The sequence below is a fragment of the Mirounga angustirostris genome, unplaced genomic scaffold, assembly GCF_029215605.1.
Source record: "Mirounga angustirostris isolate CCGP_5_RB_7025 unplaced genomic scaffold, mMirAng1.0.hap1 SCAF_8, whole genome shotgun sequence".
Classification (NCBI taxonomy): domain Eukaryota; kingdom Metazoa; phylum Chordata; class Mammalia; order Carnivora; family Phocidae; genus Mirounga; species Mirounga angustirostris.
The window spans coordinates 130,702,515-130,717,936 of record NW_026991716.1 but is presented as its reverse complement, the minus strand read 5'-3'; the positions used below and the strand labels follow the sequence as shown (position 1 = coordinate 130,717,936).

Below are 15,422 nucleotides of genomic sequence, written 5' to 3'. Positions count from 1 at the left end.
TCTAGAAATGTTAAAGGGGACTCTTTGAGTGGAAAGGAAAGACCATAAGCAGGAGTAAGAAAATAGGAAACACAAAAGCAGTAAAAATAAGTATATCTATAAAAATCAGTCAAGGAATTCACAAAATTAAAAGATGTAAAGTATGACATCCTATACTAAAATGTGGGGGAAGAGGGGTGAAGAATGGATTCAAACTTAAGCGACCATTAACTTAACTGGTATATGCATAAGACATCATATATAAACTTAATGGTAACCACAAATCAAAGACCAGTAATAGATATGCAAAAAATAAAGAGAAAGGAATCCAACTATATCACTAAAGAAAGCCAGCAAACCTTGACAGAAGAGAGCAAGAGAAGAAAGGAACAAAGAAGAACTACAAAATGACCATAAAACAAGTAACAAAATGACAATAAGTACATACTTATCAATAATTACTTTGAATGTAAATGGACTGAACACTCCAATCAAAAGACATAGGGTGATGGAATAGATTTAAAAAAGCCAAGACCAGGGGCTCCTGGGTGGCTCAGATGGTTGGGCATCTGCCTTTGGCTCAGGTCATGATCCCAGGGTCCTGGGATCGAGCCCCACATCGGGCTCCTGGCTCAGCGGGGAGTCTGCTTCTCCCTCTCCCTCTGCCCCTCCCACTGCTCATGCTCTCTCTCTCTCTCTCTCTGTGTCTCAAATGAATAAATAAAATCTTTAAAAAAAAAAAAAAGCAAGACCCATCTATATACTGCCTACAAGAGACTCATTTCAGACCTAAAGACACATGCAGATTGAAAGTGAAGGGATGGAAAAGCACTTATCATGAAATGGAAGCAAAAAGAAAGCCGGGGTAGCAGTAATTACATTGGACAAAATAGACTTTAAAACAAAGACTGTAACAAGAGACAAAGAAGGGCACTATATAATCATAAGGAGAACAATCCAACAAAAAGATGTATCAATTGTAAATATTTATGCATCCAACATGGGAGCACCCAAATACATAAAGCAGCTAATAACAAATATAATGGAAGTAATCTATAGTAATGCAATAATCATAAAGGACTTTAACACTCCACTTCCAACAATGGATAGATCATCCAAACAGAAAATCAACAAAGAAACAGTGGTTTTGAATGACACATTGCACCAGATGGATCTAATATTCAGAACATTCCATCCCAAAACAGCATATACTTTTCAAGTGCACATGGAACATTCTCCAGAATAGATCATATATTAGGCCACAAAACAAGTCTCAACAAATTCAAAAAAACTGAAGTCATGCCATGCATCTTTTCTGACCACAATGCTATGAAACTAGAAATCAACCACAAGAAAAAATCTGGAAAGAACACAAATACATGGAGGTTAAGTAACATACTTCTAAACAATGAATGGGTCAACAAAGAAATCAAAGAGGAAATAAAAGAATACATAAAGACAAATGAAAATGAAAACACAACAGTCCAAAACCTCTGAGGTGCAGTAAAAGCTGTTCTAGGAGGGAAATTTATAGCAATACAGGCCTGCCTCAAGAAACAAAAAGAAAAACCAATCTCAAATGAACAATGTAACCTTACACCTAAAGGAGCTAGAAAAAGAACAAACAAAACCAGTAGAAGGAAGGAAATAATAAGATTAGAGCAGAAATAAACAAAATAGAAACTAAAAAAAAAAAAATAGAACAAATCAATGAAACTGGGAGCTGGTTCTTTGAAAAGACCAACTAAATTGATAAAACTTTAGCCAGACTCATTAAAAAGAGAGAGAGAGAAAGAGAGAGAGAGAGAGAGAGAGTCAGGACTCAAATAAACAAAATCAGAAATGAAAGAGAAGAAATAACCAACACCACAGAAATACAAAAGATTATAAGAGAATATTATGAAAAATGATGTGCCAATAAATTGGATGATCTACAGGAAATGGATAAATTCTTAAAAACATATAACCTCCCAAAATTGAATCAGGAAGAAATAAGAAATTTGAACAGACCAATTACCAGCAAAGAAATTGAGTCAGTAATCAAAAAACTCCCAACAGGGGCACCTGGGTGGCTCAGTCGATTAAGTGTCTGCCTTTGGCTCAGGTAATGATCTCAGGGTCCTGGGATCAAGGCCCACATTGGGCTCCCTGCTGGGTGGGAAGTCTGCTTCTCCCTCTTCTCCCTGCTCCTGCCCTCTCTCTTGCTATCTCTGTCTCTGTCTCTCAAATAAATAAATAAATAAATAAATAATATTTAAAAAAAAAAAACCTCCCAACAAACAAAAGTCCAGGACCAGATGGCTTCACAGGTGAATTCTACCAAACATTTAAAGAAGAGCTAATATCTGTTCTTCTCAAACTATTCCAAAAAAAATAGAAGAGGAAGGAAAACTTCCAAATTCATTCTCTGAGGCCAGCATTACCCTGATACCAAAACCAGATAAATACACTAAAAGGAGAGAGAGAAAGAGAACATAAAATATAGGCCAACATCTCTGATGAACATAAATGCAAAAAATCCTCAACAAAATATTAGCAAACCAAATCCAACAATACATTAAAAAAAAATCATTCACTACCATCAAGTGGGGATTTATTCCTGGGATGCAAGGGTGGTTCAAAACTTGCAAAGAAAATGAAAACACTAATTTTAAAAGATGTACACACCCCTGTATTTATTATAGCTTTATTTACAATAGCCAAGACATGAAAGCAACCCAAATGTCCATCAACAGATGAACGGATAAAGACGACGTGGGGTGTGTGTGTGTGTGTAAAGGAATATTATTCGGCCATAAAAAGGAATGAGATTCTTGTCATTTGCAACAACATGGATGGACCCAAAGGGTATAATGCTCAGTGAAATAAGTCAGACAGATATAGACAAATACCATATGATTTCACTTATATGTGGAATCTGAAAAACAAAACAAACAACCAAACAACCAAAAAACAAACAGATTCTTAAATACAGAGAATAAACTGATGGTTGCCAGAGGGGAGGAGGGTGGAGGGATGGATGAAATAGGTGATGGGGATTAAGAAGTACAAACTTCCAGTTATAAAATAAGTAAGTCATGGGGATGAAAAGTATAGCATAGGGAATAGAGTCAATAATATTGTAATAACATTGCATGTGATAGATGGTGACTATACTTACTGTGGTGAGCACTGAGTAATGTACAGAATTGTCGAATAACTGTGTTGTGCACCTGAAACTATTCTAACCCTGTATGTCAACTGTGCTTCTATAATAATTTTTTTAAAGCTCTATTGTACAATATATACATATAGGAACAGTACTATAAAGAAAGGTACCAAAATAGATGAGTAACGTTTCTGACTGGTAATAACGTGGTTGCACAGAGAAATAGTAACCAGAATAGATAAAACAAGATGAGGATTGAGAACAGGAGTGGTAATCGGAATAAAAAGTTCTGCCTGGGTGTCCCATGAAAGCTCTGCAGAAAAGCTAATTCCAACTCTGGTCAAGTAGAGAGGGAGCCTGGGAAGAAGGGTAGCAGGTACCACAGGCAAGAAACAGTTATGCTTAAAGATGCATGGCAAGCTTAGATAAACCTAATTTTTCCATGTGACTGAAGGTGTGGCTAGATATTAGACATGGGTAATGTGATTCGGCTGACTTAAGGTATCTGTCTATTCCTCACCCTGTCTACAGAGGACAGCCTTCGTCCGCTAGGGGAGGGACCTGGTTAGGTCTGCATGTCATCACTTCTACTCTGCGGTGCTGAAAAGCTTAGATCAGTACAAAAATGGGAGGAAGGGAGAATAGCCAGGAGGCAACTGAATCAGCCTACATTTACTTTTGAATGAAGCTCTGGCAAGGCCATTTTCAAGCCTCATGCTGAAATGCCTTACAATTATTACATCAGTTTAGAATATATGACAGCTGAAGGTTTGTTAAGTTGGAGTTAGATAGATGAGCCCTCTACCCTCAAGTGACAGGATATACTTCACTGGTCTCAGCAGGAAGCTGGATCCAGCTGATGAGGAATGCAGTCTTCATACCCAGACAAGAGGTTCAGAAATATGTTTCTGATATTAACCAAATTAATGATGTCAAATGGTATTCAGAGGATCGGCTGAAGAATGTGCATTCATGCATTCTATGCTCAACTTCAAAATTATCCTTAAAAAGCCAGAACCTCAGAGAGATGTCTACTTGGACCCCATTGCTTAGACTCTGCTATAAAAGTGCTTTTAATTTTCCCAGCACCATTTATTGAAGAGGCTGTCTTTTTTCCATTGCATATTTTTTCCTGCTTTGTCGAAGATTATTTGACCATAGAGTTGAGGGTCCCTATCTGGGTTCTCTATTCTGTTCCATTGGTCTGTATGTCTGTTTTTGTGCCAGTACCATGCTGTCTTGGTGATCACTGCTTTGTAATACAGCTTGAAATCGGGCAACGTGATGCCTCCAGCTTTGTTTTTCTTTTTCAACACTTCCTTGGCGATTCGGGGTCTTTTCTGATTCCATACAAATTTTAGGATTGTTTGTTCCAGCACTTTGAAAAATGTCATTGGAATTTTGATCGGGATGGCATTGAAGGTATAGATTGCTCTGGGTAGCATAGACATTTTAACAATGTTTATTCTCCAATCCATGAGCATGGACTATTTTTCCATCTTTTTGTGTCTTCTTCAATTTCTTTCATGAGTGTTCTGTAGTTCCTAGAGTATAGATCCTTTACCTCTTTGGTTAGGTTTATTCCGAGGTATCTTATGGTTTTTGGTGCTATTGTAAATGGAATCGTTTCTCTAATTTCTCTTTCTATAGTTGCGTTGTTAGTGTATAAGAAAGCCACTGATTTCTGTGCATTGACTTTGTATCCTGCCACATTACTGAATTGCTGTATGAGTTCTAGTAATTTGGGGGTGGAGTCTTTTGGGTTTTCCACATAAAGTATCATGTCATCTGCAAAAAGAGAGAGTTTGACTTCTTCTTTGCCAATTTGAATACCTTTTATTTTTTGTTGTTGTTGTCTGATTGCTGTTGCTAGGACTTCTAGTACTATGTTGAACAGCAGTGGTGAGAGTGGGCATCCTTGACGTGTTCCTGATCTTCAGGGAAAGGCTCTCAGCTTTTCCCCACTGAGGATGATATTCACTGTGGGTTTTTCATAGATGGATTTTATGAACTTGAAGAATGTTCCCTCTATCCCTATACTCTGAAGAGTTTTAATCAGGAAAGGATGCTGTATTTTGTCAAATGCTTTTTCTGCGTCAATTGAGAGGACCATATGGTTCTTCTCTCTCCTCTTATTAATGTGTTCTATCACACTGATTGATTTGCGAATCAGTCTAACTCCAACTTAACAAACCTTCAATTGTCATATATTCTAAACTTAATCCCACTTGGTTGTGGTGGATGATCCTTTTAATGTATTGTTGGATCCTATTAGCTAGGATTTTGTTGAGGATTTTGGAATCCATATTCATCAGGGATATCGGTCTGAAATTCTCCTTTTTGATGGGGTTTCTGCCTGGTTTGGGGACACAAAGATAAACTCAAAATGGATGAAAGACCTCAATGTGAGACAGGAATCCATCAAAATCCTAGAGGAGAACATAGGCAGTAACCTCTTTGACACTGGCCACAGCAACTTCTTTCAAGATACATCTCCAAAAGCTAGTGAAACAAAAGCAAAAATGAACTTTTGGGACTTCATCAAGATAAAAAGCTTCTGCACAGCAAAGGAAACAGTCAACAAAACAAAGAGGCAACCCACAGAATGGGAGAAGATATTTGCAAAGGACACTACAGATAAAGGGCTGGTATCCAAGATCTATAAAGAACTTCTCAAACTCAACACCCAAAAAACAAATAATCAAGTCAAAAAGTGGGCAGAAGACATGAAAAGACACTTCTCTGAAGAAGACATACAAATGGCTAACAGACACACGAAAAAAGGTTCATCATCATTAGTCATCAGGGAAATTCAAATCAAAACCACATTGAGATACCACCTTACACCAGTTACAATGGCAAAAATGGACAGAGCAAGAAACAACAAATGTTGGAGAGGTTGTGGAGAAAGGGGAACCTCTTACACTGTTGGTGGGAATGCAAGCTGGTACAGCCACTTTGGAAAACAGTGTGGAGGTTCCTCAAAAAGTTAAAAATAGAGCTACCCTATGACCCAGGAATTGCACTACTGGGTATTTACCCCAAAGACACAGATGTAGTGAAAAGAAGGGCCACATGCACCCCAATGTTCATAGCAGCAACATCCGCAATAGCCAAACTGTGGAAAGAGCCGAGATGCCCTTCAACAGACGAATGGATAAAGAAGATCCATATATACAGTGGAATATTACTCAGCCATCAGAAAGGATGAATACCCAACTTTTACATCAACATGGATGGGACTGGAGGAGATTATGCTAAGTGAAGTAAGTCAAGCAGAGAAAGTCAATTATCATATGGTTTCACTTATTTGTGGAACAGAAGGAATAGCACAGAGGACATTAGGAGAATGAAGGGTGGGGTGGAGGGCGGGAATCGGAGGGAGAAATGAACCATGAGAGACTATGGACTCTGAGAAACAAACAGGGTTTTAGAGGGGAGGGGGGAGGGGGGATTGGTTAGCCCGGTGATGGGTATTAAGGAGGGCACGTACTGCATGGAGCACTGGGTGTTATACAAAAACAATGGATCATGGATCATCACATCAAAAACTAATGATGTATGGTGACTAACATAACATAATAAAATTTAAAAAATTAAAAAAAATAAAAGTGCTTTTACTGAACAAGAGCTCACGTTAGGCCACTGAATTGCTTCGTGGGTCTTGAAATTTATCATGGTTTCCTGTAGTGAATAGTTGTGTCGTTACCGAGCAACTTGTTTGCGTTACCTTGTGGTCCTAGTGGATTGTGTGACTCCTGAGGATCTACTTGGAAGAGCCAAGTCAAACAGTGGGGCTACCTCATACCAGTGCACAGCCCCAAGAGCACGTGCGTGATACTCTTTCCCATCCTCTCATGCTTTCCCTCTTTTAATATCTCTTTACTGCATTTACTTTCTTTTGTCTTTTTGACACTGGAAGAGAAATAAATCTGAAACTTGGGAGGGAGGTTAGAAATTATTCTGAGATCTAGACCTTTGGTAACCTGCAAAAATTATGGGAAACACCAGGAGGGTGGCGACTTGCTTTTAGTTTGTAAGCCTGCCATGGTGTAGAAGTTACTCGGTTATTGGGGAGTATGTTTCAGAACGCCCGCACAGTCAAAAGGAAGGCAACTTTGGTTTGTTAATGCTACTGGAGAGGGACAGGCTGAAATGGGGCAGGGTGGAAGAATCTGTGGGCTTCCTAAACCAGCCCACTGCGGAGGCAGGGGGCTCAGCAGAAGTCAATCAGCCGCAGGGGCTGATGGAATTTGGTATAGCAGATGAGAACAGCATTTTCAGTAAGGTCCTTAGTAGTGCAAGGGACAACTTAGCGAACATCACAGTCTTCTGCAGGAAGGAGGCATTAAATACTTAATTATGCATGTAATTTATTACTTGCTATTGTGTTAAGAGCTGTGAAGAAGAAGCCTTGGTTGCTATGGAGAATAGCTGAAAGACAACACTGTGGTCAGAGGGAGTTTTGATTGGTCAGGTTCTGCAGAAAATTAGAGGAAAAATGGGTTAGGAAGACTTTTAAATTGCAAATATGAGAAGAGGGACAGGATTGCTAGGAAGGTGCATACACTGTCCACTAGGTGATTTTCTTCCTTGGCTCTGATCCCTATTCCACCTTGCCCAGCTGCCCCCTGCTGTGCACTGAAGATGTGATGCAGCTGCTGGGGAGAACGCCGGATGAGCTCTGGTCACAAAGGAGATTATGGGCTCTATGTTTCAGAAAGAAGGGCTTCCAAAATGGGAGTCTACTCACTTTTGTCTGTCCTACCGAGCGTGCCGAGGACATCCTTATCCTCTTCTTGATAAGCCACGAGAACTGCTAAACTCTGAGGTTTAAGGTTTGAAATCTGCCGTTAATCCAATCTATCCTGGACACAAAAGAGAGAAAAATTAATTCTAAAAACTTAATGGTAGGGCACCTGGGTGGCTCAGTTGGTTAAGCGACTGCCTTCGGCTCAGGTCATGATCCTGGAGTCCCAGGATCAAGTCCTGCATCGGGCTCCCTGCTCAGCAGGGAGTCTGCTTCTCCCTCTGACCCTCCCCCCTCTCATGTGCTCTCTCTCTCATTCTCTCTCTCAAATAAATAAATAAAATCTTAAAAAAAAAAAAAAACTTAATGGTGGAGCTTACTTTGTCTCCTTGCAGGGATTCTTACAGGAAGGTGACACATGATTTGATTTCTTTCTAAACTGAAACCTGGAGGGATTGATTATATATTGCTAACATTTCCCTGCTATCTTATTATTATTATTATTATTATTATTATTATTATTATTATTATTATTATTTTACAAAGCAGGCCTCTGTGGAGCCTTTGTTGCTATCAAGAATATGTAGGCTGGACCTCATGGCTTCCTTCTCACAGAACAATGCCACAAGAAGTGATGAAGCTGCAGCATTTTTATTGAGTTTTCTTTGGGCGGAGCTAAGGGCCGGCCACCCTGGAAGAGAAAGCAGGGATCCAGTGCAACACACAAGCTATGTAGGTCACTTTCTCCCTCCAGCTTGTGCTTGGTTGGTTGGATATCGTTTTACAGTTAATGAAAACATTAGAAATCACTGAATTCTCATTTTAATCCTTGAAGACACTTCCTATTCTGGCTATAATATTATTTATATTCCACTTATTTTCATGATGAACTTCCTGTCCCAAATGTAGTCAAAACGTTGTACTTGCGTAACAAATGCATTCCAAGTATTGCTGGGAACTCAGTGATTCTGCTTTCTGCCTCTCCCTTCTTTCTGCACACTGAGGTTCAAGTTTGGGGTTTCCTGTTGCCTCTGCAGCCAGGAAGGAATGCACAAACATAATATTCAGTTTCTTAAGTTTGAAGATTCGGATGTGAAAATTGAGAACCTAGTAAACCGGACTCTTTAAGCATACTTTCAGTGGTCTTTGACTTAATTAAGAAATGAATCTTAATATTAAAATTAGAGTCACTTTTCTTTTAAAAATTGGAATATCACAAATGGAGCTACAACTTCCTTTCCCTGTGATCTCTAATCTGGACCCTCTTCCTCCATTCCAGAGGTAATTGTTAGATAAGTTTGGTGAGCATCCATCAGACCATTAAAAAAATATTTTGGGGGGGCCACCTGGGTAGCTCAGTCCGTTAAGTGTCTGACTCTTGATTTTGGCTCAGATCATGATCTCAGGGTCCTTGGGATAGAGCCCCGTGTTGAGCTCTAGTGGGGAGCTCAGTGGGGAGTCTGCTTCTCCCTCTCCTTCTGCTCCCCCGACCCCCACTCCCTCTCTCTCTCCCCCCTCAAATAAATAAATCTTTAAAAATATTTTTTCCATTTTTACTTATACCTATAGAAGATATATTATTTTTTTTAAAGATTTTTATTTATTCATTTGAGACACAGATACAGAGAGAGAGAGAGCATGAGCAGTGGGAGAGGCAGAGAGAGAGGGAGAAGCAGACTCCCCGCTGAGCCAGGAGCCCGATGCGGGACTCGATCCCAGGACCCTGGGATCATGACCTGAGCTGAAGGCAGACGCTTAACCATCTGAGCCACCCAGGTGCCCAAGATATATTATTTTAACATATATTCTTAACCATAAATAGTATGTTAGCTTTGTTCTCGTTTACTTTATTTTATTTTTAAGATTTTATTTATTTATTCATGAGAGAGAGAGAGAGAAGCAGAGGGAGAAGCAGGCTCCCAAGGAGCAGGGAGCCCGATGCGGGACTCGATCCCAGGACGCTGGGATCGTGACCTGAGCCGAAGGCAGACGCTTAACCGTCTGAGCCACCCAGGCGCCCTCGTTTACTTTATTTTAAAAACAGTATATTTTTAAGATCTATTCATGTTGCCCTAAATAGACTTAGATTCTTTTTTTTTTTAAGATTTTATTTATTTATTTGACAGAGAGAGACAGCAAGAGAGGGAACACAAGCAGGGGGAGTCGGAGAGGGAGAAGCAGGCTTCTTCCTGAGCAGGGAGCCCAATGCGGGGCTCGATCCTAGGACCCTGGGATAGTGACCTGAGCTGAAAGCAGACGCTTAACGACTGAGCCTCCCAGGTGCCCCAAAATTGAAATATATTCTTAATGAACCTCTCATAAGTAATTTTGTGCAACCCTGTAGCCATCAGCCCACTTGGGGGAGCACAGCCCTTACCTTCTACACTTGTTTTTAGGCCTACGCCTTGAATATAAGCTCCACCAGGGCAGACCTCATGTCTGTTTCCCAGCACTGCATCACCCGTGTCTATAATAATGCTGGGCAGAGTAGGCACTTATGAAATACATGTTGAGTATTAGTAACTGAATAAATGATTTGGCTACAAGGTTGTGGGTTTGAAGGCAAAACCTAGAAATTAATTATATTTGTATCCCTAGTGCCAGGTACCTTTCCTAGGATATGATGAGTACCTCCATAAATTCTGTTGAATGGCTATCCATTCAATATTTGTTAAATAAATGAATGGTTGGAGGAGTAGATGAACAACAGAATGGAAAGGCTTATTCCCCTTTGTTCACATCTCTAAGGTAGTATATCAAACATAAAAATACCTAGTTGCACTTACTTACTTATTTATAATAACACCTGACTAGCCCTAAACCATGGCCCCTTAGAAGAAGTATAGGTGAGGGACGCCTGGGTGGCTCAGTCGGTTAAGCATCTGCCTTTGGCTCAGGTCATGATCCCAGAGTCCTGGGATTGAGTCCTGCATCAGGTTCCTTGCTCAGTGGGGAACCTGCTTTTCCCGCTGCCTACAACTCCCCATGCTCGCTCTCTCTCTTTCTGACAAATAAGTAAATAAAATCTTAAAAAAAAGACTTCACTAAGAAAAGAAGAAGAAAAGAAATAGTACCAATAGTAGTTGGTACTATACTACTCCAGAAGTATAGGTGGAATTTCACTCATCTCTTATAAAAATAGAAAATAATAAACTTCATGTTTTTAAAACCAGCCCTGGCTAGAGATCAACCTAGAATAGAGATATGAGCTTTAGAAGAAGCTGGAGAGGACAGGAGATAGTTGACCAAGGGGAGGAAAGGCCATGAATTGTTCATCCACATCTTGTTAGATAAAGACAAAAGTATAAAACATTCATAAAATGCTTCCCTTGAAGGAACCAAAATTATGAATCTCAATCCTTGTTAGGATGAAGGTCCATTTATTTAATTTCTAATTTTTCTGAATCTTGTTATGAAAATATCTTAGCTATTAAGTTTGCAATTATTTCTTTAGCTCATCCTGCCTTTAGAAGCTTGTTAGGGCCTGAGCAACAGCCAATCTTGATCTCAAGGTTTTATAGACCAGATGTACAAGGTTTTATATATGGGAAGTTACATCAGTCAACTCTCTATAACTTCAGTATCTTTATTCTGTAACCTCGCTGATACAAGGCACTTAAATTCACTCATTAGTCAGAAAACATTAAGATCTTTTTCCTTCAGATGTGACTGTAGTAAATAACTCATTTCTAAAATTAGCATAAATGTGGAACTTTTCTCTGAAGCTCTTTAAGCAATGATTAGCCCCTCTTTGCTTATTTCCATTCCTACAGTGGATATTATGTAAATGTAAACTCCATGAAGGCATCATTATTACTATTATTTAGAGCCACCAGGTAGTAAATACTTATCATGCTAGGTCTGTATTAAGCATGATTCAAATACAATGTTACTTAATTCCAAGAGCAACTATGTGAAACTGTTCCTACTATCTATATAATAAGGAAATTTAGATTCAAACAGGAAAAAAATCTAATAAATCTTACAACTGTATTTTTCTGAATTTTCCCCTCCCTTCCCTCCCCCCCCCCCATCATTCTCTCTTACTCTGGCTCCTCTACCCAAACACCTTGTGGCCTGCTTTCAGTCCTTATATTGGCCTTCCCAAGCCTCAATCTAAATGAGTTCTTGTGTTATTTGATTTCATAGCACCCAGTCCTTATCCTTCATATTATAACTATTATTTATATGATTAGTTATTTCATATCTACTTCCCCTGCTAGATTATGAGGTCTACAGGAAGCAGGAAAATGCCTGTTTTGTTCACCACTATGTCCCCAGTGACTGGGTTTCAGTTAAATACTAAAAAACGAATGAAGGACCAAATGAAATGGCACAGCCAAAATCAAAACCAAGTCTGTCTGACTCCAAAGCCCAAGCTCTTAGTTACCATGCTGTTTTCCCATATATATCTGGTTAAATGGTGAAACAATCGTTTCTCCCTAAACTGAATTATTTTCTCACTCTCGATATTGCTGTCTGCGAATCTGGCCGTTGTAATAATGAGCTGCATTTCCGTAAGTAATGTTAAGTTCAAAGTATAAAAAAGTATAATTTCATAATTAAATTTTCCAATTACTTTTTGGAAGGTGCATTCTGTTTTCTACAAGTTCATAAATGTCATACAGGTCAGGTCCAGCCAATTTAGAAGCTAATATTTTAGTTCAATATAAAGTTCTATGAAGTTATTTTTAATCTGTTTATGTTAGCAAGATAACTTCTCAGACTGGATGCAAGGCAAATCACAGGCAAATTAGTTAACTTTAGGCCAAATTTTAAGTGCTAGCAGTTTTTCAGCGTTCATAGTGGATATGGCCCCACGGGAGTACTGGGTTTGGCAGTCAAGGCTAATAATGAATGCAAATTTGAAAACGTCACCAATGGAATAGCTTCTGTGAGAGAAATGGTGGAAACCAAAATCTTCATTGACAACTAGATGGGATATTTTATTTGTCATTATCCTATATACAGATTTTCACATGCTCAAGATTCTAGAACTCTTTCCAAATGGGATTTTTCCACTCCATGTATTATAAAACACTTGATAAATTACTGTAAAGTGAAAAAGTTTTCAAGAAATAATATTTTAGCTCCTACGTGGAGTAATATGCTTCAAACTTTAATAAATTGTTTATTCAAACCGGCTCTTCAGGAATATTTCCCTTAGGAGGGACTTGAGATACAGTCTATCCCATCTTCCAAAAAAGTAATTCTCTAGCACCATAGAATTGTCATGAGGAGACTTCATTTCAGTACTCAACAGTTCCATGTCAGTCTACAGAAGAGTAAGCAATATTAAGATAAGTTTTCCATTACCTACCTCTAAGTATTACCTCTTCTATTACTTATTAATGCTTTCTAGACAGTGCTTCTACACAGTTTCATCTCCCTAACGTCATAAACTTGAATAAATAGAAATATTTTAATATTGCTTTTAAGGAAATGCCAGCCTACACATTTGCCTTCATGAACAGGAGTATAAGCATTCTTCTCTACCCAGACAGCATGATTTTAAAATCATGAACCAAAAATGGACTTAAAATACTTGGCTAATTATCGGGGCGCCTGGGTGGCTCAGTCGGTTAAGGGTCTGACTCTTGGTTTCAGCTCAAGGCATGATCTCAGGGTCGTGGGATAAGCCCCGTGTGGTGTCAGGCTCGGCACTCCAAGCAGGGAGTCTGCGTGTCCCTCTCCCTCTGCCTCTCCCTCCACTTGGCTCCCTCTCGTTCTCTCAAATAAATAAAAATCCTTAAAATAAAAAACAACTTGGTTAATTACTATAAAAAAAAAGAAAAGAGCCAATATGGCCAAACCCATGATCACTGTTTTTGGCAGCTAGTCCCTAAAATTCTAATTGTCGATTCTAGATAATTCCATCCAGTAAGTCAACTCATTCCATTACTTGGAGTATATTATGTGAGTAGATAGAGCCAGCGGGTCCAGGAGAATGTAGCTTGGGCCCCTATTTAGAGGATCCACAGAGCTTTCAAGAGCTATAATGCTCTAGATTTTCAGACGAGGGCTTTCTGAAAGAGAATGCTTTAAAATATTTAAAATTTCAAAAGCATGGCTTTGCATATAAATAACAAAGCCTTGAGGATTCACGGCATGAAAATTATTCCTTTAGATTGTAGAGTAGAGAACAGTTCATGCTGGAGAATCATTTTCCCACCTGAAAGGTGATGTGTGGCTCCAGGCCCTGGAAAAAGGAGACATGACCCGCACTTAGGTGTTGCCCGCCCTCTTGGGACCTAAGACCTGAGATGAGATGAGTGGGGAGGATAATAAAAACTCCTGCTACCTCCCTGGCTTCCCACGATGTTGCCCCTGGAGATGGATGCCTGCGGGAGAGCCCTACAGGCAGCAAGCAGTGCAGCTCCTCGGAGTGGAACGAGTGACAATGATTGAGTGACGGGCCCATGGGGCCCGCGGGCAACTCCACCTTCTGTAGTCACTTCTCAAGCAGGGAAGGGAAACCCTACCCTGGTTCCCCATTTCCCCAAGGAAAGCAAAAAGGGAGACAGAGATAAGACTACAGACGTAAAGGGACTTGGGATGGGAATAAGGAAACTGCTGCACGGCTGGACCTTGAGAAGCCAGAGCAAAGCCAAGGACTTCAGCAGAGACCAATGTCCAAGTCCCCAAGGAAGTCGGAGCCAAGGCAGCAGAGGATGGTCTTCAGCCCAAACGCTCCGCCCCCCGCCCCATGCTAAGCTACTCAAAACCACGCCCATCCCCACCTGCAGAAACTTGGTTCACCTAAGGGAGAGGGGGAGTGAGGAAAACCATTGGAATAAGTTCCCCTGAATTGACAAGATGGTCTTTTTCTTCCAAAGGGAGGAAACAGCGTCTCCTGGGTTAAGCCCAGTTGTTAGAAAAAGTTGCATTTTTGCCAGCCTCGGTTACACACTTTATACTCACACCTATGTCCTCTCTGTACTTGAGGCACGGTCCAGAGAGAGCTAGCTATCCTTTGCTCAACACCAAAACAATAAAAAATTTAAATTTAAAAAAAATACCCTGATATGTGAGCAAGAAAGTAACAGCAACAGGTTAACTCGATATTGCTCAGGTTCTAGAAATTAGAGGGGCAGAAAGTATTTCTCCAGAGAAGTCACTTCTTTAAGGCAGAGGTTCATGTATTTCAGCTTTAGGGATAAATGTTATGAGAAACCTTCCTATGAAGAAAGGCTCTGCACTGAAGATGCCATCCATTGTGCATCAGCACAATAACACTTCACATTTGTTTGGAAGGCCGTGGCCCGAAGTGGGGAGTGCTGGGCGTGAGTCGTGAAGGTAAGAGTGGGTAGGCTAACTTTAGCAAAGACTGACTGTTGGTCAGGTGGGCTGCTGTAACAAAGTACCACAGACCTGGTGGCTTCAGATACAGATGTTTATTCCTCACAGTTGTGGGAGGCTGGGAAGTCCAAGATCAAGGTGTCGCTGATCTGGCTCCTGGTGAGAACTCGCTTCCCAGCTTGCTGATGGTCCTCTTCCTGTGGTGTCCTCAAAGGGCAAAGAAAGTTCCAGTCTCTTCCTCTTCTT

General features: G+C 40.1%; 1 protein-coding gene across 2 annotated transcripts in view; it reads right to left on the bottom strand.

Annotated features, from left to right (window-relative positions):
• Nucleotides 1–15,422, bottom strand: part of CCDC170 (coiled-coil domain containing 170) — a 103,783-nt gene that overhangs the window by 75,626 nt on the left and 12,735 nt on the right. The window contains exons 1-2 of one of the 2 annotated variants that reach the window (XM_045865758.3): nt 15,249–15,422; nt 7,881–7,995 (exon numbers count right to left, since the gene is read on the bottom strand). The exon at nt 15,249–15,422 is cut by the window's right edge and continues 467 nt beyond it. In XM_045865758.3, coding sequence (XP_045721714.3) covers nt 7,881–7,913 — 33 coding nt within the window. In that variant the 5' untranslated portion in view covers nt 7,914–7,995; nt 15,249–15,422. The remainder of the gene's footprint in view (nt 1–7,880; nt 7,996–15,248) is intronic. The other variant, XM_045865756.3, reaches the window with a different exon arrangement.